Source organism: Lissotriton helveticus, chromosome 9, assembly GCF_964261635.1.
Source record: "Lissotriton helveticus chromosome 9, aLisHel1.1, whole genome shotgun sequence".
Lineage (NCBI taxonomy): Eukaryota > Metazoa > Chordata > Amphibia > Caudata > Salamandridae > Lissotriton > Lissotriton helveticus.
Genome location: NC_136070.1, coordinates 223753077 through 223776508, shown reverse-complemented (window position 1 = coordinate 223776508; position 23432 = coordinate 223753077). Strand labels below are relative to the sequence as shown.

Genomic DNA, 23432 nt, shown 5'->3' with positions numbered 1-23432 from the left:
TAAAATGAAGTGTGAGTTAAAACGGCTTGGCGAGGCTCCCAGTACCCGAGGGTAAATTAAATTTTAATAACTGGGCCCCTGTCAGCGGTTAAAATAAGGCTTGGGGATGTTTAAGGGAGGCGAGTTACTACCTCCTACATCCATCAGTTAGTCGACATGTTTCAGCCAGTGCCTTAAACTAAATCTGGCTTTCCTCAGGACCTTTTTAAAATAGAGTGTAGTGCAGGTTAAAAAGGAGTGTAATCCAGGCTATGTGTTACACTCACTAAGGTGTTTCTCTAAGTGTGAGAGGGGGGATTCCCTTCTCATATATGCCTGTACCGACAACATTGAAGACATAGACAAAACATGTAAGAAGAGGAGAGTCAAATAGGCGTCTTCGCCACATAGTCATATACATAGAGTGCCGAATCTACAGTGCTCTGTGGGTAGACTACAGTCGGCAAAAGTGTAATGGCACTGGAGGTACCATTATTGTGATTATCGCAAATAATTGGGGGTGGTGTCGCTAAAACACGGGTATCACACATATGCATGAGATACAAAGTGTGATGGGGCGTAAGTTAACACTCTTACGCTTAGATTTTGCAGCCAATGCTTCCAGGAGTGAAGCGGTAAGGGGTTGACCCTGTAGGGAAATAATGTCGGTACAGGCATATATGAGAAGGGAATCCCCCCTCTCACACTTAGAGAAACACCTTAGTGAGTGTAACACATAGCCTGGATTACACTCCTTTTTAACCTGCACTACACTCTATTTTAAAAAGGTCCTGAGGAAAGCCAGATTTAGTTTAAGGCACTGGCTGAAACATGTCGACCAACTGATGGATGTAGGAGGTAGTAACTCGCCTCCCTTAAACATCCCCAAGCCATATTTTAACCGCTGACGGGGGCCCAGTTATTAAAATGTAATTTACCCTCGGGTACTGGGACCCTCGTCAAGCCGTTTTAACTCACACTTCATTTTACACCTCACACTGCACTCTCAGTAAAATACCAGCTCCGCTGTAATCAGGCGTCGCAGCACACCCGGGACACATTAGGTGTCACTGGGTGGGCCCGATGATGAAGCATGCCACCAACCAGGTTGGTGGGTGAGGGCTTCATGAACTCACCAACGAGGTGCCTTATTCATATGACAGGCCTGGATAGGGAGACGAATGGGAGGGTTATTCGGACCCATATGGATACCAGTTAGAAGATCCCGAGGACAACTGGTATGAGGATCTGGCAGATACCAGTGGAATGGACACCTTCCTAGACACTGTGCCTGTCTTTCCCCCTAACGTGGCTATGGAGGAGGGTGCCTCCTTCGTAGTGGTGGTGTGGAGGGCAGCTGAGGTTCTGGACATTACGCTACCCTCAGTGGCAGTTAAGATGAACGTCTTGGCAGAGTTGCCCCCACCAAACCATTTCTCCCATTTAATGAAGCCCTTACTGCTGTCCTACTCGGGCCTGGTCCATGCCCTGCACAGGGGCTCCTGTTCATAGGACAATTGCCTTTCGCCATTGCCATGCCATGGGGACCCCGGTTTCCTCACTCAGCACTCTTTTCAGAGAGCTTGATGGCCCAGGCCTCCACCTCGAAAGTTCACCCCTGCGCCTTCCCTTCTACTCCACTGGAAGGGAATCCAAAAGACTGGATACCTTTGGGAAGAGGATGTTCTCTTCTACCAGCCTCCCACTATGGGTGGTGAACACCTTATGCCTCTTAAGCCGATACTTCCATACCATGTGGGAGTCTGTTGCGCAAGTGCTGCCCATGGTGTCGGAGGAGGCCTGAGCCATACTCTCTCAAGCAATTCCTGATGAGAGGGATGCTGCCAAGTTCAACATAAAATGTGGGCTGGACACAACAGACTTGCTGGACAGAGCGATTTCCTTGTTGGTGGCCATTAAGTGCTACGCTTGGCTGAGAACTACTGGCTTTTTGTTGAATGTCAAGGCCTTGCTCATTAACATGCTCTTCCATGGCTCTCTGTTGTTTTGAGAGACGGTGGACTCCACTCTCGAGCGCTTCACGGACAGCAGAGTTACAGCTAGGTCCTTGTGCCTCTCCATGGCCCCTCACCAACTCTGGTCCTTCGTGCGCCCCTTTCGTGGCCACGGGGATGGAGACTTCCAACTGCGTGTTTACACGACCAGCCACACTGGCCAGAAAACACAAACATTTTGTGGCCAAGAACACGGTTCCCACAGACCACTTGGGGGAAGGGGGGTTCTATGTGGACTGGAAATCCCTTGCAACTTGTTAAACATCATTGTGCATCTTCCTGAGGGGAACTTTGCCGGGGTTTGATGTGGTGGGAATGGCAAACTAAATCATAAAATTGCTATTAATAAGGATGTCCGCCAAAGTTGTCTCCTGGCTCCCACCGTTTTCCATTTTTACATCAATTATTGTGTTAACTTCCTGACCCGTTGTGCAAACAATTCCCCTATTCTAGCAGGCCTAAAAATGAGTGCTCTCTTCTTTGCGGACGACACTCTCCTGCTAACCAAAACCAGGGCTGGTTTGCAAAATCTTGTAGATAGATTGAACACATTTTGCATGCCACACGGTCTTGAAATTAATGCATGAAAAAGCAATAATACTTCAGGATTCTTGTGGCTGACGGGAACATTGGAACATGGGCCACACAGACCTCTAGAAGCTCTCTGTTGCCAACCCACAGAGCTGCATCCATTATTAGATTTGCTAAAAAGGCTCCTTGGTATCCAATTCTTGCAGCAGTGCATAGTTCTAAATCTCAACCAAGGAGTGCAGCATTGTTTGGCACAGAGCTACGGGCCTATGGGGACATTGTTCCACGGGGCCCTTGTGGACCATTGAGAGCAATTTGATAAGAGCTCTTACAGGTATGGTAAGAAGTGTACCCCTCTAGTTCTGCTTAGATTATACCATGATGTTAAACCTCTCTCTCCATTGGCTTAATTAAAGCCATTACTTTTTTAAGGCTCACGTATGGGCCATTAAGGAACTACAGTCTTACAAAGAGAGGGCCTTGTGAATATCCTTAACCTACACAGCTTCAAAAAGATCAGCTGACTAGCCTATGTTAATAAAACCACTCTGTGACCTGGGGCTAAGACATTTTTGGGAAGATCATTCTTCAATTACATCTACTGTGGCCACTGTTGTTAAAGCTAGATACTGGGAGAGAATTACTGCCCAGAATGAATTGTCCAATTCCATAGGTAGTTGTACAAGGCCTTTCCTATTACGCAAGAGCGTGCCCAAGTCTGAGGAAGTTTTAGATTTTGTCTAGCACATGCATGCTCGCTTTATTTACAGTTTTGGTATGGTACCTTGCTGGTAGCTGTGTTCATAGCTACATGGGCCCCTCTAGAAGCGAGGTCCACTTTACGTCAGTCATGCATGCTATCGGATGAACCAAAATGTGCTTTTTGTTTTTGCCCAACTTTATTCTACACCAGTGGCTATGTGGATTGTGCCTTTGTATAATTTATTGGGGATGTCACACCGTAGTAACGCTCTTAGAATTTGCAAAAGCAATTCTACAAGTGTGGTCGTAACTGCAGTATCTAAATTCCTTTTTGTCTGCATGGTTTATTAGACTTTAAAGGGGCGCAACCACCTCTACTCTACCTAAAGCCTAAGGTATTTTGATGAATATTATTAGCAGTGCCCTGATATTTTAATGATTTTAATGGATGTTTTTCTTGTTTTTTATCTATTTTATGATTTTAGCTTTTTTTTAAACCTGATTTAATCTATCTTTGTATTGATGTTTGTAATATTTTCTTTTGTACGTTTTGATAATTCGTTTGACGACGAACCATGATGTTCGACCTGTCAAACTTGAAACTTGAACCTGACTACTGTCTGGTCATGTTCGCCTGGTCATGTTTGAAATGTTCACTTCGAAAGCCTCCTTGAAAAGATGGAAGTAGTTAATTTATCACCATTTCCTTATGTTTGCAACTGAACCACAATCAAGCTGCCAAAAGCATTCTCTCGCATTCAGCAATTTAATTATTTGTTAAGAAGTAGCTTCATCTGGTTTCCTTCTTGTATATTGAGACAACAATACTACCAACCCTTGCCCTAGGGAGTTTCCCTATCAAAGGCACTGGCAACTGTCAATATTACTGCTCCAATTCATATTTAATTTCAAGATAACACAAGGATGCTTATGAGTAGTCTGGGACATTGAGAGGACCTCTCTAAGATGTGGCCTCACCCTTAAAATGAACACACTCTTAGACACGCCGACCACCCCTGCTTGTGCTGACAGTGCAACGGTGTGGATGGCTGCTGCCTAGGTCAAGGGCAGGCCCGTCTACTCTTGGAAGAGGATGGCTGTGCCTCTCCCTTGGTTCTTCGCCCAGAAGCACACAAGGTACATTTTGCTCTGCTTCAACTGTGTAGACCAGTATCAGTGAGATTGACTTTCCTGTCCCGTGCCTTTCATATTTGTTTTGAACACTCTCTAATTATTTGCAAAGTCTTCTCCATTAAAGAGCATTGTTCTTGACTGTTTTGTTTTACATCTAGGCTTTTCCCTTTTCACCTTCTCCTTAGTAAATCCAAGCTTAGATTAAAAGTGGCCAACGAGCTAGTTGGGCGTTCTACCACCTCACCCCCCAAGCCACAGACTTCTGTTAAATTTGTGCTACATACTGACTGCCTATTTTTCTACTTGGATCCTTTTTCAGTCTACATCAGGAAAATGCAAGCTGTTGAGAAGGGTCCTCGTATACTCTTTATGCCCAACCCACTAAGCCAATCAAGCGATGCCCCAGAGCACTATAACTTGTTTTGCTTTGGAAATATTCAATATTTTATTGCTGTACTGTCTTAATGGTTACCTTGATCTCGAATGTGCTCTTATCAAATTTGTGTGACCGAAATTGATTTAACTTTCATCAGTATTGTGTTTTTGGTCGATGGAAGTAAGCACTAGCGAGATGGGGGAACAGAGTGCTACAACAGGAACTAGTGTGAAAAAATGACGTATTTGTAACTATTTATCAAAAATGTCTACTTTATTAAAAGAAGTCAGATGCCTCTTAAATCTGTAATCTGAATAACACTGCAAAACCTACACTGTGCAGAACCCTCTTGGATAAAGGCAGAGGGGTGCATTCCAAAAGAAAGAGGAGTGGCCAATAAAATGACATGCAGTAAAAAGCTAGCAAGACTTATCTAAGCCTCACGTCAAGCAAAGAGCTAGAGCAACACAAAGAGCCTCTAGACCCAAAGGACCTGCTAAAGATGAGCATATCACTTACCAAGTTTGAAGTTTCAGTAATAGGTATAGGTCAATCTAGTCCACTCAGTGTATATAATGTTGAATGTAGTAATTGCTTCTTAGCCCTGGCAGTAGATGAAAATCCCATTAACACCCAATACATGGCTAGTAAGTTGTCTGAGAAAGAGGGACGCAGTCTATGCACATTAAAAATGTACCTGGTACTCAAAACTTTGAGTAAGAGTAAATGGGTTGCACAAAGGAAAACTCACAGCATCTAAACTGAACGAGCGGCAGCTAAAGTAGTGACAACAACCCAACCAATTGGAAATCTTAATTCTAGGAATGATAGGTCTATTGATCAGGGGTTCTCAAGCTAACTTGTGGTACGTTGAAAATTCGGAACCCGCTGACTACTTAAGTGATTCACTAGATATACAGTGTAAATCAATCAATCAATCAATCAATCATAACATTTGTATAGCGCGCTACTCACCCGGAGGGTCTCAAGGCGCTTGGGGTAGGGGGGGGGTCCGCTACTGCTCGAACAGCCAGGTCTTGAGTTGCTTCCTGAAGGAGAGGTGGTCTGGGGTCAGGCGGAGGTGGATGGGGAGGGAGTTCCAAGTCTTGGCTGCCAGGTAGGAGAAGGATCTTCCTCCCGTGGTGGCTCTTCGGATGCGTGGAACGGGGGCGAGGCTGGTCGATCGTAGCTTGCGAGTGGGAGTGTAGAAGGTCAGGCGGTTGTTGAGGTACCTGGGTCTCAGGTTGTGGAGGGCTTTGTGTGCGTGGGTGAGGAGTCGGAACGTGAATCTTTTGCTGACTGGGAGCCAGTGTAGGTCTCAGGTGTCCGGAGATGTGGCTGTGTCGGGGAATGTCCAGGATGAGTCGTGCTGAGGCGTTCTGGATGCGTTGGAGTCTTTCCTTTAGTTTGGCTGTGGTTCCGGCGTAGAGGGTGTTTCCGTAGTCCAGTCGGCTGGTGACGAGTGCCTGGGTGACCGTCTTCCTGGTTTCGGTGGTGATCCATCGGAAGATCTTTCGGAGCATGCGTAGGATGTTGAAGCATGACGAAGAGACGGCGTTGACTTGTCTGGTCATCGAGAGGGAGGAGTCCAGGATGAAGCCCAGTTTGCGCGCGTGGTCCGTTGGTTTGGGTGCGCTGCCCAGGGCAGGGGGCCACCAGGAGTCGTCCCAGGCGGAGGGTGATGATCCCAGGATGAGGACTTCCGTCTTGTCTGAATTCAGTTTCAGGCGGCTGTTCTTCATCCACTCGGCTACGTCTTTCATCCCTTCGTGTAGGTTGGTTCTGGCGGTGACGGGGTTGTTGGTGAGAGAGAGGATCAGCTGGGTGTCGTCGGCGTAGGAGATGATGTTGAGGTTGTGTTGGCGTGCGATGGCCGCGAGGGGGCTCATGTAGATGTTGAAGAGGGTGGGGCTGAGAGATGATCCTTGTGGTACGCCGCAGATGACTTCGGTGGCCTCGGATCTGAACGGGGGGAGGCGGACTCTCTGGGTTCTTCCGGCGAGGAACGAGATGATCCACTCCAGTGCCTTCTCTTGGATTCCGATGTTGTTGAGGCGCTGCACTAGGGTGTGGTGGCAGACAGTGTCGAACGCTGCGGAGAGGTCCAGGAGGATGAGGGCCGCTGTTTCCCCGTTGTCGAGTAGGGCTCGGATGTCGTCAGTGGCTGCGATGAGGGCGGTCTCGGTGCTGTGGTTGGCTCGGAAACCGTTTTGCGAGTGGTCGAGGGATCCATTCGTCTCGAGGAAGGCGGCCAGCTGTCTGTTGACGGTCTTCTCGATGACTTTGGCAGGAAAAGGGAGGAGCGAGATGGGGCGGTAGTTTTTGTGGTCGGTGGGGTCCGCTGATGGTTTCTTCAGTAGGGCGCTGAGTTGGCCATGCTTCCAGCTCTCCGGGAAGGTGGCGGTGTTGAAGGAGCAGTTGATGATGTTCCGGAGATGGGGTGCGATGACGGAGTCGGCCTTGTTGAAGACGTAGTGGGGGCAAGGGTCGGTTGGTGATCCGGAGTGGATGGTGTAACTCAATGATCAGATATCACTTATGTAATGGACATTTTGAGCAATACCCATTCTAGAATTCCATTGAGACTAAAGTCAGTAATCTAGAAATGGTATAATTGCGCTCCATATAAGAACCATCTCACGAGATGACACCAATATTCAATTAAAATCTAGACCCTGTTGGAAATGAGCTGCAAAGACCTGTTAACCCCGATTTGTAAGGGATCTTGAGATCTCCTTGGGCACATAACACGGAGAGACCACGGCCTCTTGAACTCATCAGTGGCCCCCAAATTACCCCGATTCCCATTTCTACCATCCCCATGTGACTGGCAGGCTTCTAAATACAATCACTTAAGATTATTTTGTGTAATATAGCTGGGTCAGGCATAAAGTAGAAGTTTGGTGATTTTTATTAATACATTTGACATTTGCATATTCCAGGAGACTTCAACTACGATAGCAATTCGTTTGATTGGGTATTCTAAATATAGCATTGAATCTTCTATCCAAAACAGAGGCTTTGTTCTTTGGATCAAGCTAATGCTAGACTTATTAATCAAGTTTGAACTGGGTGTATGTCCCGCAACTCAGGACACTTGTTGGCCAGTACAGGGGCTGCTCATCCTTTGTACAGGCTGCTGGAGACTTCAGTGTTACATTTAAACCCTTTACCATAATACAATATATCTTAAAAGAACTTTATGAAATTTAGGATATTCCTGAATTTTCTGTACTCTCGTTGAATAGAACAAATTATTTGGCCTTTCCACTTGCCTTGCTTTCCTCTGGGAATAGTCCAGCTTCTTTAGTTGTTCCCCTTCGACCTACCTTTAAGAATGATAGGTGGTCCAGTCAAATTGACTATGCACTGATATATGTTGTGACGTCACGAGTGATCGCCAGTGGCTGAGGTTATTTCAAACATTCCTTCCATGATCTTGTTTTTTGCAGTATATGCCACACGTACAAATGTAAGTCCTCTGCTTAATGTGCCATAGGACTCGAGCTTTACCTCACTGATGAGACCTGATCAGATCTGGGGTTTCTTGTTTTCCCATCTTGAGGGGACAGGGCCTGGCAATTAGGGCTGGAATGTTCCCATTTGAGCACGACTAAGACTGATTTGCATAAGGCCAGTCTCCATCTAGTATAGCATAGTGGGTGAAAAGCTATGATTCAGAATGTGGCCCAAGCGATTTCCAGCGGATGAGATTAATTCAAACATTCCTTCCATCACCTTGTTGTTTTACACACGTTAATGTTTGGCATGATGTTTTAGGTTTTGAGGTTATCATTTTGCCTGAAAGCGCCCACAAACCCCTGGCACTTAGCTTGAAATGAGAGAACTTTACAAAAGTTAGCTTTACCTTATCCCCAAGCCACTGTAATACTGATCACAGTCTGTGAAACAATTGTTAGAGGATAAAAGGAGGCCCAGTGTTGGAACTAGAGGTCTTGCCTGGCATTCAAAGCACAATTATTCCCTGCTACGGTGATTACTCCACCCTGGGCTTCTATCTGTCCATGTTCCAAAACTAGTGGATTACTTCATGAAAAATGTGGGCACTGAGAAAAGCAAACACTGCCTTCTCATCCTTGGTACAAGAGGCCTACGACCTTTGTTAACTGTTCTTCAAGGAAACAAAAATGAATCTACACTGGTAGCAAGGAAATGTTACAAGTCAAACTCGTGAGCAAAGAAGTGACTGTGGGAGTTGAACCAATGGCCTGAGCTAAGTTCTGCCCTAAGAGACAAAGACACTTGAGCATTATGGCATACGGTATCACAAGGGATGATGGGCTTCTTTTAGAAAACCAGAAACATATATAATGGATGAGAAATGGCTTCAACATTGTACTTCACTGTATGATCACTGTGTGCTGAGGGTGACTGGTCAAGCCAGTGAAGTCTTAAATCTAGGACCCGAGCCTGTCTGTGACACTAACCTTGTACGCTTCTGTATTGATGAAGTAAATGAAGCTACTGTTGCTCAGAAATCGAGTAAAGCATCAGAATTGGATAAAATCACAGAACTCTTTAAAACAGAGATCTAGATATGGGACCCACATATCCAACTCATGGCAAAGGCGATAGCACAAGGGTACCTTGCCACCTACGTGTTTGGGTGCTGAAATTATCTATAAAAAGGGCAGCCAGAACGATTCCAGAAATTATAGTCCGATTGATATTATGCAAAAATATTTTCAGAAATGGTGCTGGTCAAACTAAAACTCTGCATAGACATTGATTATGCTCTCACGTCTTCAGATGTCTTGTTAGTTTTTTGTATTGCTCACATGGATGGAAACCCTAGGCCTGTACATGACTTTTGTCAATCTTAAATCTGCCTTTCAACATTGTACCTCAACACACATTATGGAAAGTCCTTTGTGACAAGGTTAGCTCTGATGATGTCTTAAACATAATCTTTCACCTTAGCCTTAATAGCAATTCTAAAGTGCATTTGTGCCCAAGAGTAGAAACGATGGCTCTTTTTTCTAAAAAGAGATTTAGACAAGGGGTATGTACTAACACCCACACTGTTCACTCATTTTGGGTAATGGTGTCATTGATCATCTGCTGGGGTTTGGCCAGAATGTCCCTTTTCTAACTGAGGAAAAATATGTCTTTTGTTGTTCGTGGATGATACTCTGTTGAACTCTGACACTGAAATGGAATTTCAAAATCTGCTGAATAGCGTTTTGATATTTGGTGAAGAGATTGTTTGAAATTAATGCTGGGAAAACAAAGTTTATGGTTTTGAATCCTCTAAATATTTTAAGTGCACCATTTATTAGACAACAGTAAATTAGAAGAGTTTAATGAATTCAGCTATTTGAATATAAGATAATTGTGTCATTGAATAATAAAGCTGAGGCTACCCTGAGATTTGCCCATAGGCAAGGTTTACATGCCATTTCGCCTCCAATAGAGGGTTCTAAAGCCCTGGTACAGAGAGTAGCTCTTTATGGCTCTGACCTGTTGTGGATAGTTCATTTAGGAAAACTGGAGGTAGTGAAAAACGTTTTGAAATTTTAAGATTCACACCAGGGGATCAGAAATATGAATCCTGTTGCACAACTGAGGCTGTTATTGTATTGGTTTAGGGAAAATTATGTACTGAAGGACATCAAGCTGTGCAGATCATGAGCAATGCACCTTGTTTTCTTCACACAGGTTTGTTTTGAGAGATTGGGCATTGCACATTACTGGAACATTGCAGACTCAACAGCCACTACTTCATCCTGAGAATTAAAAAAAACTTACTGGGAGTCAGTAGACCAGAGCAGATTGTTGGAAACTACCCACGATATGCTCACAGACATTTTATTTCAATCCATTGCCAGGAAATACAGAAATAAACTTGTTGTTCTTTTACCCACATTATGACAAGCACAGGCTGTAATAGATTGTCCCAATGTTCTGGAATATGGGCATGCAGAGCCATAAGATTGGTTTTCACATATCTAAATCTGATACATAATTTCCCTTGATGTTTGTTCTGTGCCACTATATATATATTCTTCCTTGGTGATTAGAGCAAAATGTCTTATTCCTTTTTTAATTATTTAGCATTTTAACTAAACTATATGACTTAACAGATGATATAATGTTTATCAGTAAGACACGTTTTGATCAGTTGATGTTATTGCACTTTATAACTGTAACTAACTTTTTAATGTTTTCAGTATGGTTGGTTGCAGTGTTTTAAGGTCCAAATACCAAAGAAGCTCTAACGTCAAGAACCTCCAACAATGTTACAGCTGAACTTTAAAATCTCCTCCGTATTAGACTTCCAGCTCCTCAAACACTGCGTGTAACTCATTTGGACTTCTATGTAGGGCACCTACCTGAAGCTCAACCCCACCAAAACAAAATTACTGTTATTCACCTAGAACAATCATAACACAACAGGGAGGTAAGGGTCAAAGGGAAGTTTTAAGACCAGCCGAGGTTCACATCCCCAACTCATAACATATAAACAACATAGAGAACCGGGGGTCTGTAATGCCTCAATTCAGACAAGTAAAACACTCTCTCCTAGTAGTGTGTAGTCTCAATTGTACAACAAATACACATAACACAGGGACTTAGAAGAAATAAAAGATATAGAAGGGAAAGTCCGCCTATAACAGAATCTGAATGACCATCAACTATTCAAAGTGATCAGTTTTATCATTTGGTCATCCAGTTTAAAGGCAGGTGTACCTCTTGATCATAGAGAACACCATGCCTGTATATACACGGCTGGATCTTGCCCAAATATACTCTACAAGGTACAGTGAGCCGTACTCTGATAGATCACTAAGAAAGTGTTAAAGCAGTGCAAAAAGATGTGTGTGGCGAGTTTAAAATAGGGTGGTGTGCCCCATATTAACAGACTTTATTCGGATTGCGGACACTACCCCCTAACTAAAAACAGAAAAGTGCAATACGCAGTATAAACACATAACTGCAAAGATGGGCCAACATGTTTCAGCCTAACGGGCCAACTGTCCCCAGGCTTTCTTCAGGGCCTCTGCTCTCTACAATATGCTACTGCATCTATTAGTTGAATATTAGTGAGAATTAATCATGCAAGATACTTGCTGTGATGATTCAATGTAGTGCTGTGAATACATTTAAACATAATCCTCCATATCAATGAATGCAATTGGCATCTACAATAAATAAAAATATATAATAAATGATAAATGAGATGTCATTAAGTCTCTGCGTTCCTATGTACAGTTCCTTCTCTTCAAAACAAACCGGTATGAAAAATGTAAATGTGCTCACCCAGCTTGACTGGGGACGAGACCTCACCTCACCTGGACCATGCTCAGAATATGGAGGCCCCGCTCTGTGGACAGTAAGACACAATGGAGAACTACGGAATATAGAGAGTGTGAATGCACATATTGACTAATCCCGACATACGGCTGTTAATTTACACCTCCATTATTCAGTTCTGACTGTACAGAAGACAGCTCATCAGAGACAACCCCTGATTTCTCATCAAACACCCACTGCCAAACAGGACCAAGTTTTCTTTACACTATTTCAAAATAAAACTCTCTACCATCTGCAATCAGATAGATTCAAACTTTTGTAGTATCACTGGCCAGGTGGCAATTTAATAATGACATGTATCATCTGCTGGTTATACAATTAACAGAATTCGATAACCATGCCTAGAAGGAAATACAGATGTCCTCATTCATAGGCCCCTGCCTCTATGCCAGGTGTCGATCTAATAATACCAAATATCTTCTGCTGGTTGTAAAACATAACTTCAAACACCATGCCCAAAAGGAAAAACAGGTGCCCTCATTAATAAGCAACTGCCTCTGTACCCATGTCAAATGCTTATACACATCGTACTGCCCATCCAGACCTACCTATCCGTCGGTGCCTCGACACTTCACTGAGTCTAGGGGGAGGCACCGACACGGATAGTAAGTTCCTCTAAATACAGCCGGTCACGTGTGTATGGCTGGTACTTTTCGTTGCTCAATAGATTGACTATTGTTGAACCTCCACCGCATTCTGCAGATTCGGTGATTACTTCATCGAAGCACCCAAACTTTCAGATAACTTAAAATATACTTACATTCAAACCTTAATCGCTGCCTAAAACCATCTCTAACGCTGCATCTTCCGACTACAAAATTACGTAATAAACATGGCGTCTGTAGTTCGGTTGATTCGCCGTCATGCATGCTGGAACGTCGTCGTATCCAATCCCATGACCTATTTATGGACTACAAAATGATGTCATTAAAAGGACGAAAGTAGTTCTATCTTGTTAGGATTAGATATCTACATTTACCGGTGCCCGCTACGCATGCCTGCCTTAAATGTTAGCAATGCGGCATAGTTTATACCAGGAAGTTTAGTTCCTTAATGCGAAGGCTAGAGTAAAGAAACGCGTGGTATATTCAATGTGCATGTTAAATAGTATCTCTGGCGGCCATCATAGCATTATTAAAGTATCGTTTTTGAAAAATGGGCATGTACTGATCAGCGTATTAAGTGGATGGCATCATATACTATCACTGAGCATTTTGAGAGTACAGTCACAGCAAATGCTGGATGTCTGGGTACTATAAGCCTCGCGCCGGCCCATACCTGTTACCACTGTCTATCAACACGCTGGTTTAAAAAAAATGAAAGATGGGTGGGAGCAGATGGACTAGCTGTGGTAATTATGTGGACCAGCCTAGTGTGATACGGGTAGAAGTATGTAAGGCCCTATGCCCATAGGGAACTATCCTAGTCTCACAGTTAGACTCACAGCTTGGGAAGACTAGCAAGTCAAGTAGTATGCATAGTACTAGGCCTATCTCGCTTAAATGATAATGTATATACACATTGGACTCCTATGACGGGAACTCTCGATCATTCTAGTTCAGCACTTAGAGTCTCTATGAAAAATCCTCATAAATGTCAGTGTGTCCGTCATGTAAAAACTCCACATAAGTGTTTATTCTTATATACCAAAATAATGTCATGTTTTGGAAGACCGGAGTCCATTCAATAGAAATGGAATGGTCTATTTAATCGCAAATTGTCTAATTCCATCTAACTGTGTCCGCAACTCAAGTTAGGTCTGAAAATTTGACCGTGGTATATCATCATTGAGACCCAAGGAATCTGAACAAAGTTTAAAAATCCATTTCCATTCTTTTATGAATAAATATCTGGAGACATCACTAATGTGGGATGGGATCACAGGTTTTTCCAATAGAGTCCATTGGAAATCCTCTTCACCATGATGTTTCTCCACAAACTGTTTAGTGAGTCTCGTCATTGTTTTTTTACAGCGAAAAGAACTTTTGTGTTCAAGCATACGAATACGCACTTTACGTGTCGTCATTCCCACGTATCTAGTGGAACAGGGATAGGTAAGGAGATAGATCAGATTAGTGCTGTTACAATTGGAAAAGTGTTTCTGTTCCCAGGGACGGTCAGTTCCTATATCGACAGTTGTGGAATGTCTCGTTTGCGGACAAACCGAACAATTCCCACATGGGTGGTGCCCCACTACAGCGGGTAAGTCCCATAGAGTGCCAATCGGTCTTTTTGGCACCTCCCTGGGACGTGAATGTACCAAACAATCCAGTATGCTGTTGGCTCTCTTAAAGGAAAATAGAGGTTGTGCAATTTTGTCCCTACTCTGATTGAGAATGCGCCAATGTCTCCGGACTATTTTCTGGATATGGTTTGCTTTGGAGCTAAAAGTACTCAGAAAGGTCAATCTGTCCATAGGTGGTTTAGGTACCGGAGGTTCTAATAGTGCTTCTTAATGGTTGTTCTTTGCTCTCTTCAATGAACGCTTAATCAAAGGTGGTGGATAATGTCTCTCTGCTAATTGTCTAGACAAATCTTTGCATGCTGTCTGAACGTATCATCAGTCGAACAATTCCTTCGTAATCGAAGAAATTGGCCATAAGGCATATTATCTCTAAGTGCCTTAGGATGTTGACTCTCATATAGCAGTAGCGAGTTCCTAGCCATTTGCTTACGGTAAAGCTCACTCTGTAAGCCGGAAGGTGTGACATATATGGAAAGATCCAAAATAGCCAACCGTTCTTTACTCGTCTCAACCGTGAATTTAAGATATTCATTCCTAGCGTTCAGCCACTCGTGGAAAGCTAGAATAGACTCATGACTGCCCCGCCATATTACTAAAACATCATCAATATAGCGTTTCCACCAACGAATAGATGTAAAGAAGGGGTTGGTGGAAGTGAGTATATGTTGCTGTTCAAATCGGTGTACATAAAGATTCGCTAGGCTTGGCGCGAAAACGCTGCCCATGGTGGTCCCTGATGTTTGAAGATAAATAGTGTCCTCAAAACGAAAGAAATTGTCTTTCATTGCTAGTTTTGCTAGGGACATAATGAAGGGCACTGGTGTAATAGTGTCCAAAGTCGCCTCACCCAGGATGGATGTTATGACTTCCAAAGTCTCATCCTGGGGGATCGAAGTGTATAAGGACTCCACATCAAAGGAGACTAAAGTCTCTCCGCATCAAACTCAATTTCGGGAATCACTCGAAGCATTTCTTTAGTGTCTTGTAAATAGGTAGGCATAAGTTGGACAATCGGTCTCAGGAAATAATCCACAAATGTGGATAAAGGCTCGAGAAGCAAGCCCAGACCAGAAATTATAGGTCTACCGGGAGGAGGTCTCTGAGGCTTGTGCACTTTGGGTAAGATATAAAAGTACGGCATCACTGGATATTGTTTCTGTAAAAATTGAGCCTCCCGTGCTGTAATCCACCCCTCAGCTAGAGCCTCCTCCACAAGTGTACTGATCTGTCTCATAATGTTGGATCTTGGGCGAGCGATTCATATGCCCGCCTATCTCCTAACTGGCGAAGGCACTCTGCCCTGTAGTCAGTGGTATTAGAGATCACGATCGCCCCGCCTTTGTCAGCCGGCTTGATCATGATCGACTGATCCTGCGACAAGGCCTGCAATGCCAGGTGTTCGGCCTTAGGTAAATTCTTGTAAGTGTTCGCCTTAGAATCCCAAAGTTTAGCGATATCATCTTTGACCGCTTGTTCGAATACCAAGACTTGAGGAGGTACCCCCTGTGTTGTTGGATAGAAAGTCGATTTAGGTTTCAGACCAGTATTTTGGATGGAAATATCTGGTTGGCTGCTCTCTTTGTCCTTGAAAAAATAATGTAGTCGCAGTTTTCGAAAAAACTGAGCCAATTCACATTGAGTCTGGAAAGGGTCACCATTATGTGTCATGACGAAACCTAAACCTCTACTAAGCACCTGTTCTTCTAATGGGCTAAGTATTTTAGTTGATAGATTCACTACGAGGCTTGATTCCCTGATGTCCCCGGTTGTTGGGGATTCCTCTTTGTGTGACTCCTGGTCCCTGTGAACGGGCCTGACTGCTCGTCCCAATGTACCTGTGGTTGAGGGTTCCGTCTTCTCCGTCGTGACCTGCGTGGGCCAGACCCTAAAAAAGACTGGTTGGTAAAATCATTCTGAAAACCTGGGTAAGGACCCATTGGTGGTTGAAAGGGATGTGGTGGATGCTTAGGATGGGGAGGATAACCCCATGGAGATGGTGGCCACCATTGTTGGTATTGCGAGTTAGGGTGTCCTCTATAGGTATTGTACCTATTAGGTCGGCCTCTACCCCTGTGTAGTTGGGCTGGTGTGCCTGAGCTATCTGAATCACTACTTCCTTCTGTGCTGGAACCAGAATAATTTGATCCATATCTTTTACCACTATTTCGGAATTCAGGAAGAGAGTAAGTGTATGGGTACACTCTTTCGTGTGTGAACTTGGCCAAATCTTTCTTAAATTTGTCAATTTTGGTTTGTAATATGGAGTCCTTGAATTCTTTATTGCTTTTGTTGGACTCATCTTGTTGTTTCTTAAACACCGCGGAGGTGATGGTAGTTTGTATCTGAGATTCTGACCTTCAGCCAACTTTTAATCTATGAAATTGGACTTGTTTGAGACACTATTTACACTATTAACAGTGTGGGTATATTGGGAACAAGGGTTCTATTATGTTCGTTTTAGTTTGATTTTTTTTCTTTAGATCGAGGATCTGATGTGGTTTTACAGTATGCTTTAGGATACCAGGCCATAATGAGTGTGAACAAAAGGTGAAATGAATGATATAACCCCTCTCCTGAAACATCGTATGGATAGAAATGGACATACACTTTATATGGTTATATAACATTTTAAAATACATTTGTTGAAGTTTAAATATGCACATGTAAAAATGCCAAAGACTTGCTTTTGGTTGGGGTGAGGGGGCAGGGCCCTTGCTTTTAATGGATTGTCATCTCTGCCTTTAAACATTCCTTTGTAATTATTCAGTTTACAATGTAATTAATGTATTATGTGCCTCTTTTTCTCTAGCTTCTACAAGAAGCTGAAGGGTGGGGTGAAAGGTTCAGCGAGCTTACCGAACAAACTAAAATGTTTGAGTCCTCTAAGAGAGACCTGGAGGAAGCCCTACACAATAAGGAAAGTCAAGTAAAGGTAAATCAGTAGAATTTAAGATTTTGTATTACTTAGCTCTGAGGTGTGAAATAAGGAAGAAAATATTCGAGTAGTTTCTTTACATTCTAAACTCTGTATTGGTGGGTTAGTTGAATCGTTTTAACTCTTTAGTCGGCAATTCTACGTGATTTGGATTTTTTCAACATTTGTATGTGATTTTGTTAATTTATTCATTAGTTTCCGGAAATCCCCTCGAGGCATGTTCAGCCTGATAAAAGTACCAAGTTGATGAATACATTTGAAATGTGGTTTTACTTAAGTCTGCATTGTGGAAAAGCAGGAAAAACTTCTTTGGTGTGCCCATCAAAGGTTTGCAAAAGCTGGTTTGAAATATCTTATACCAGGCTTCTCCAATGAGTAGCTTGTGAACTGCTGGTAGCTCTCAGCTACCTCTCATTAGCTCCCCTGGTTGCTGCCCAGCCTACTAAATTATAACCTTTTGCTTGATTGAATTAATTTATGTATACTAAAATTGAAAACTGTGTATTTTTCGGAACCCGTAAGCTGACTTTTGGAGAAAAATCGATACATTTCCAAAATATATTTAAAGCTGATATTTGAGTGATACATCTTGTGGTGATGGGGAAGACGTATTACTAATATAATTGCCTTGGTGCCAAGGGAATTGCTGCTATGACTGTTATGTATTACCCATGTGAAGCAGTCCAAACTGACAAAACATTTGTTACATTACTGCTGGCAACGAGCTGGAGGTAATGAGGTTATCACTACTGGCAATTTTGCATAGGGTGACCACTAAGGTATTCTTGTCTAATGTAGTGACTATTACAACACTAATTTTAGTAGCTTGGGATGGTTTTCATGTAACAAAGGTAGCTCTTATTACTAAAAAGGTTGGAGACCCCTGTTCTATTTTTTTTATTGGTATTTTCTGCATTTTTTTTTAAACAAAATTGTCATCGTATTCATTTACAACATTTCCAAATGTATATATAGTGCATACAGTACAAAAACAGCGGAGTATTTCCTGCATTTCTGCAGATTATTGTTGGTGATGACGTTGCATTTGCTAATGACATGGTTTACATCTCGGGTAGGTATGCACTCTGGGATTCCAGTGTGCCATCGCTCACATTACTACAACAGCTTGGTTTAGAAATTATAATAAGTCCTAGACACATCCAGCTTCCGACACATTGGACTAAGAACATACTGATATATTCTTATGCATATATAACATCAACACACATCTGCTGCTTTTCGGAACCGAACATCACATCATTACAGAAAAAGAACAGAGTTTCCGTCCAGTGACAATTTACAAAAAGAGATCACTGAAAATTACCAATAAATCTTATTATCTAAAACTATACAAACCAAACTTAGACCTATATTATATATAAAGGAAAAAAGGGGGAGAAAGTTTACCATCAACAAAATACAAAGGAAATCATTTTCTCTTGGTAGGGTACGAGGAGCTATTGTTGGATCCATTTCTCACAATACAATGGGACAGTGCGTGCAGCTAGGTGTAATTACCAACTAGCAGAGGGGACCCTCATGTCTAGTGAGGCAGCTTGGGTGTGTGTACCTTCCCATTTTTGAGCTAGGGATATGAGAAATAGTCGTGGGGTGTATTCACGAATCAGTGGCAAAGGTGTCATCTACAGTCATGGTGGTAGTGGCACGCAATGCAGTGAGGAGTGCGTCCCAGTCTTGCGCAATAGGGAATTTACGGAGCCCCGCTGTCTCTTCCCTGTACAGTATTGTTCTTTCCGCTTGTGCCCTTGTTAGAAATGAGCGCTGCCAGTTAGTTGTTACTGGAGGATGTGTGCTGTTCCAATTCTTGGTTATGAGGCACTTTGCAGTAATTACTCCTAGATCGTGAAATCTCAAGGCGACTTTGTTTTTTTTAGATCTGGCATAGAGCCCTAGGAGGCAGGCTTCCCATGACCTTGGCAGCTGCATATCTGGGCAGGAGTTCAAAGTTGTGACTACTTCTCGCCAGTAATGCTGAAGAGATGTGCAAGCCCACAGCATGTGAAGCAGGTCTGCGTCTAGTTGTTGACACTGTGCACATGCAGAGGCAGGGGTGTTAAAGTATCTGTTTATCATGTCCGGTGAGAGGTATGCCCTTTGTATGATATATGTTTGTATGAGCTTAAATTTAGAGTTTCTCGGTATGTTCGTGGCTCCCGCTTTAATGGCGTCCCATTCCTTATCTGTCCAAGGTCGGCCCCTATCCGTCTCCAATCTAACGCGAAGACGCTGCATCGGATTCAATGTGTGTGCAAGCAACACCTCCACTAGCCAGTGTACTGCGTGCGATCCCGCCCCTATAACATGCAGATATTGCAACACTAGATGCGTCGGTGGTTGGGTTGCCAGATCTCCCCAGGCGGTTGACAGAGCCTTCAAAAGGGAGGTATGCAAAAGGAATTGGCCCTCTGGCAACCTTGACTCCTCGACCAACGCCTCAAATGATAATATTGTACCGTCTCTATATAAATCGCCCAGAGTGTGCAAGTCTGCCACATGCCAGGCTGCCAATGCTATATCTGATGTGCCCAACATTCCTCTTGGCGTCCCCAATAGTGGCAAGATCGGGGCATACAGGAGTGTTGTGCGGGTAAGATATAAGCACTGTTTGTAGCATTTATGTGCCAGTCCTAGATATAATTGTGCTGGCCTGCGGGGTTTAGCAATGGGGTGGAACAAATGGTAAATTTGAGTGTGTCCAGGACTTATGCATAGTTGCGGTATCCTCCAAATATCTACTGTCCAACCATTTCGTCACCCACTGGCGTTGTGCAGCCAAATAATAAAATTCCTATTGGGACGGCTGATCCACCTTGGCCAATAGGATGCTGGTAACATCTTGTATGTCATGACTATCTAAGCGCCAGGATGCCCGTTGGGTGACAGCAAGCGCTATATAAGAATATCTATACATACATACATACATACATCTTCCATAAAACAACTCGTGATCTGCCCTTATTCCATATTAAATCTTGAAACAATCGTTCCAGCTCCCAAAAGATCCTATGTTGGACATAAAGAGGGACATTTGAAAAATAATAGAGCAATTTGGGAAATACAATAAGTTTCAATAGGGCAATGCGGCTCGGTACATTCAGTGGAAGTGTTTTCCAAAATTGCACCTGGGCTCGTAAGGCTGAAATAGCCCGTAAATGATCACCCTCCAATAAATCATCAGATGATCGATATATAAAAATACCAAGGTATCTGAAAGTGGTGGGATACCATGTGAGAAGCGATCCATTCAGAATGATATCCTCCTCTACTATGTCAGCATTGAATGATTAGATCCCTGATTTGGCCCAATTGACCCGGAGACCTGATTTCTCCTCAAATGTCTGAAGTATATCTGCAGTGGATGCCGGGATCGCTGTAACATCCCGAAGATATAACAATAACTCGTCTGCATACAGGGAAACGGCATGTAGCCCATCCTCCAACTGTATACCCCAGTCCTCGCCATCTCTCCTGAGCAGCCATAGCTAGGGAGAACAACAACGGAGACAGCGGGCAGCCTTGGCGCGTCCCGCGTCTCACCCTAATGCAATCGGAGACCAGATTTCCGGTGCGGACCCGGACAGTAGGTCGCTGATACAATAGACGAACCATATTCAAATAACGTTCCCCTATTTCATATTTGTCTAGCACAGCTGCCAGGTAGGGCCATTCCAAAGAGTCGAATGCTTTTTCTAGATCTAATACCAGGCAGCCTGATCAGGGCCAGCTGTACGCTGCATATTGTTGAACTCTAAAGAAGCTCCGTATATTGAGAGAAGTGCACCGCGCTGGGACAAAGCCATTCTGGTCGGGGTGCACCAATGTTTTCACTAATGGCGAGATGTGTCTGGCCAATAATGATGCAGATATCTTGTAGTCTGTGTTAAGGAGCGCAAGCGGCCGATAAGAGCCCAAAAGCTCTGGGTTTTTATCAGGCTTAAGGAGGGATACCAGCAGGGCTTCATTTAGTGTAGTAGTGAGGGTGGAGTCATCCAGTGCCGTCTAGTAACCTTTAAAAAATGTAAAAAAAATTAAATGTAGTGCTTATATAGCGCATGTATCACCCCCGAAGGGGTCTCTAGGCGCTGTACACATACCGCTGTGGAACCCTTCCTGGCCTTTGCCTGTGAAGTGCCCACTCCTGGGCACCCCCAAGGTGAAGCCAGGCATCCTAGCGCTGTTGGGGCCGTTGTGGAGATTAAGTAAGCTATTTCCCAGAGTTGCAGAGTGGGACCCATGCTTAGAATAGGCACCAAGGCGAGAATTATCAGGTCCGGGGAAATTGAGCCCAAGACCCACCAAGGCGGGAATTGAACCCTGGTCCGGGCCAGACCTCTGCATCAGGGTCTGCCGCTCTAACCATTGAGCCACACTTCTCCACATTTGGGGTACCAATATGTGCACATATGCCTTGTAAAATTAGACCGGCAGACCATTCGGTCCCGGCAACTTCCCATTAGACAATGAGAAAATGCTGTTTCGGATTTCCTCAGGGTTAAGGGAAACGTTTAATTCATCACTTTGAGTGCGTGTGGGCTTTGGCAGAACTAGGTCTTCCAGGTAAGTCTGCAGCTCTAGAGCTGTAACCCACACATGCGAGCGATACATGCCTCAGTAGTGCGTTACAAACGCACTATGAATGCTCCGTTGGGTATACGCGATATCCCCGGTAGCCAGTTTCACCAATGCTATCGGTGTCGACGACTCGCTCTGGCGAATAAGCCATGTGAGCAGCCTGCCTGCTTTGTCGCCCATGTGATGCGTTCTTGCTGAATGTGCAGCGTAATAGCGGCAACGCAGCCGTTCTAGCAACCGCGTATGTTCCTCTGTGTGTCGGTCCAACTGGTCCTGAGCACAATCTATGGCAGTCTGTTCACTTGCGGCCAGTCTCCGTTCCAAACTAGTGAGGTCTTTTTCTAGTTGCCTACGCATGTCCGCCAGCGTCCCCAGGCAATGCCCTCTGGTCACCACCTTAAGGGCGTCCCATTCCACCAGCGCTGAAGTTGCCGTACCCTCATTGTTTTCAAAGTATTGTGCTACAGCTGTGGCCAGCGAGTCACGAACTGGCGCATCAATGAGAACATCCGGTTAGAGGCGCAATATCAGAAGTGGCGGCAGTTCAACCTCCCATTGGAGTTTCAAGACATGAGGGTTATAATCAAAGTGTGTGCGTCCCATGTACAAAGAGTCTGAGATGCATGGTAAGAGACCATCTGACATCATGAAGAGGTTTAGGCATACATGTAGTTGATGGGCCCCAGAGTAATAGGAGTACACCCTGTCTAGCAGATTTCTGTGCCGCCTCACATCTGTGAAGCGCCACTGCGTGGCCCAATTTGCCAGCGCTTTCGCTGCAGTGTATGTGATGGTGCCTGGCAAGGGGGGAAAAGATCAATCTAAAGAGACATCAAGTACACAATTATAATCCCCACCCAAGATCATGGGAGTGTCGTGCCATATGGACAGTTTCTGTGACATCTGATCTAAAAAGTCAACCTGCTCAGTGTTGGGTGTATAAAGTAATGCCAATACTATCGGCTTGCCGTCCAGTATCCCCATAGCTAGAACATACCTGCCCTCCCCATCTATTATTGTGTCCACCACTTGAAATGGGGTACCCGGTCTTAACCACACTAGGACCCTCGTGCATATGTAGAATATCCTGTTGCATATAATTGCCCCCTCCAGCACCTGTGGAGGTGTGTGATTTCTGCTTTAGCCAAATGCGTCTCTTGAAGGAGCGTTATTTGTATGCGATGACGTTTAAGGTAGGAGTATATAAGATAGCGGCGCACTGGGCCATGTATACCTCGCACATTCCATGTGCCTATCTTAATGGGAGCCATGACCAGTATGTGTCAGGGGTACAAATGGTTCCGCCTGGCCAGAGGTCAGGAGGGGGGAGCAGCAGGCTTATAATCATCCTAGAGCGCACGCCTCTGTTTAGATCCATTCGCTAATACTCATACCCTTGTTGATAAAAAAAATGGCATAATAAGCAATTAAACAGCACACAATCAAAAATTCCATAAGAGCAAATCTGCAACAGGCAATCGCCCAAACTAATAATGCAATGGCACACAACTAACGTCCTGAGGATACTATTGTGCACAGCAATCTACAAATTAAGTAAAGAAAAGGATGGGACCGCCAAATGTGGCT

At 44.0% G+C, this 23432-nt stretch overlaps 1 protein-coding gene across 7 annotated transcripts in view; it reads left to right on the top strand.

Moving 5' to 3' along the window:
* Positions 1 to 23432, top strand: part of MIA2 (MIA SH3 domain ER export factor 2) — a 626403-nt gene that overhangs the window by 415587 nt on the left and 187384 nt on the right. For all 7 annotated transcript variants that reach the window (XM_078659761.1, XM_078659760.1, XM_078659759.1 and 4 more), the window contains exon 14: positions 17127 to 17249. In XM_078659761.1, the coding sequence (XP_078515887.1) occupies positions 17127 to 17249 (123 nt within the window). The remainder of the gene's footprint in view (positions 1 to 17126; positions 17250 to 23432) is intronic.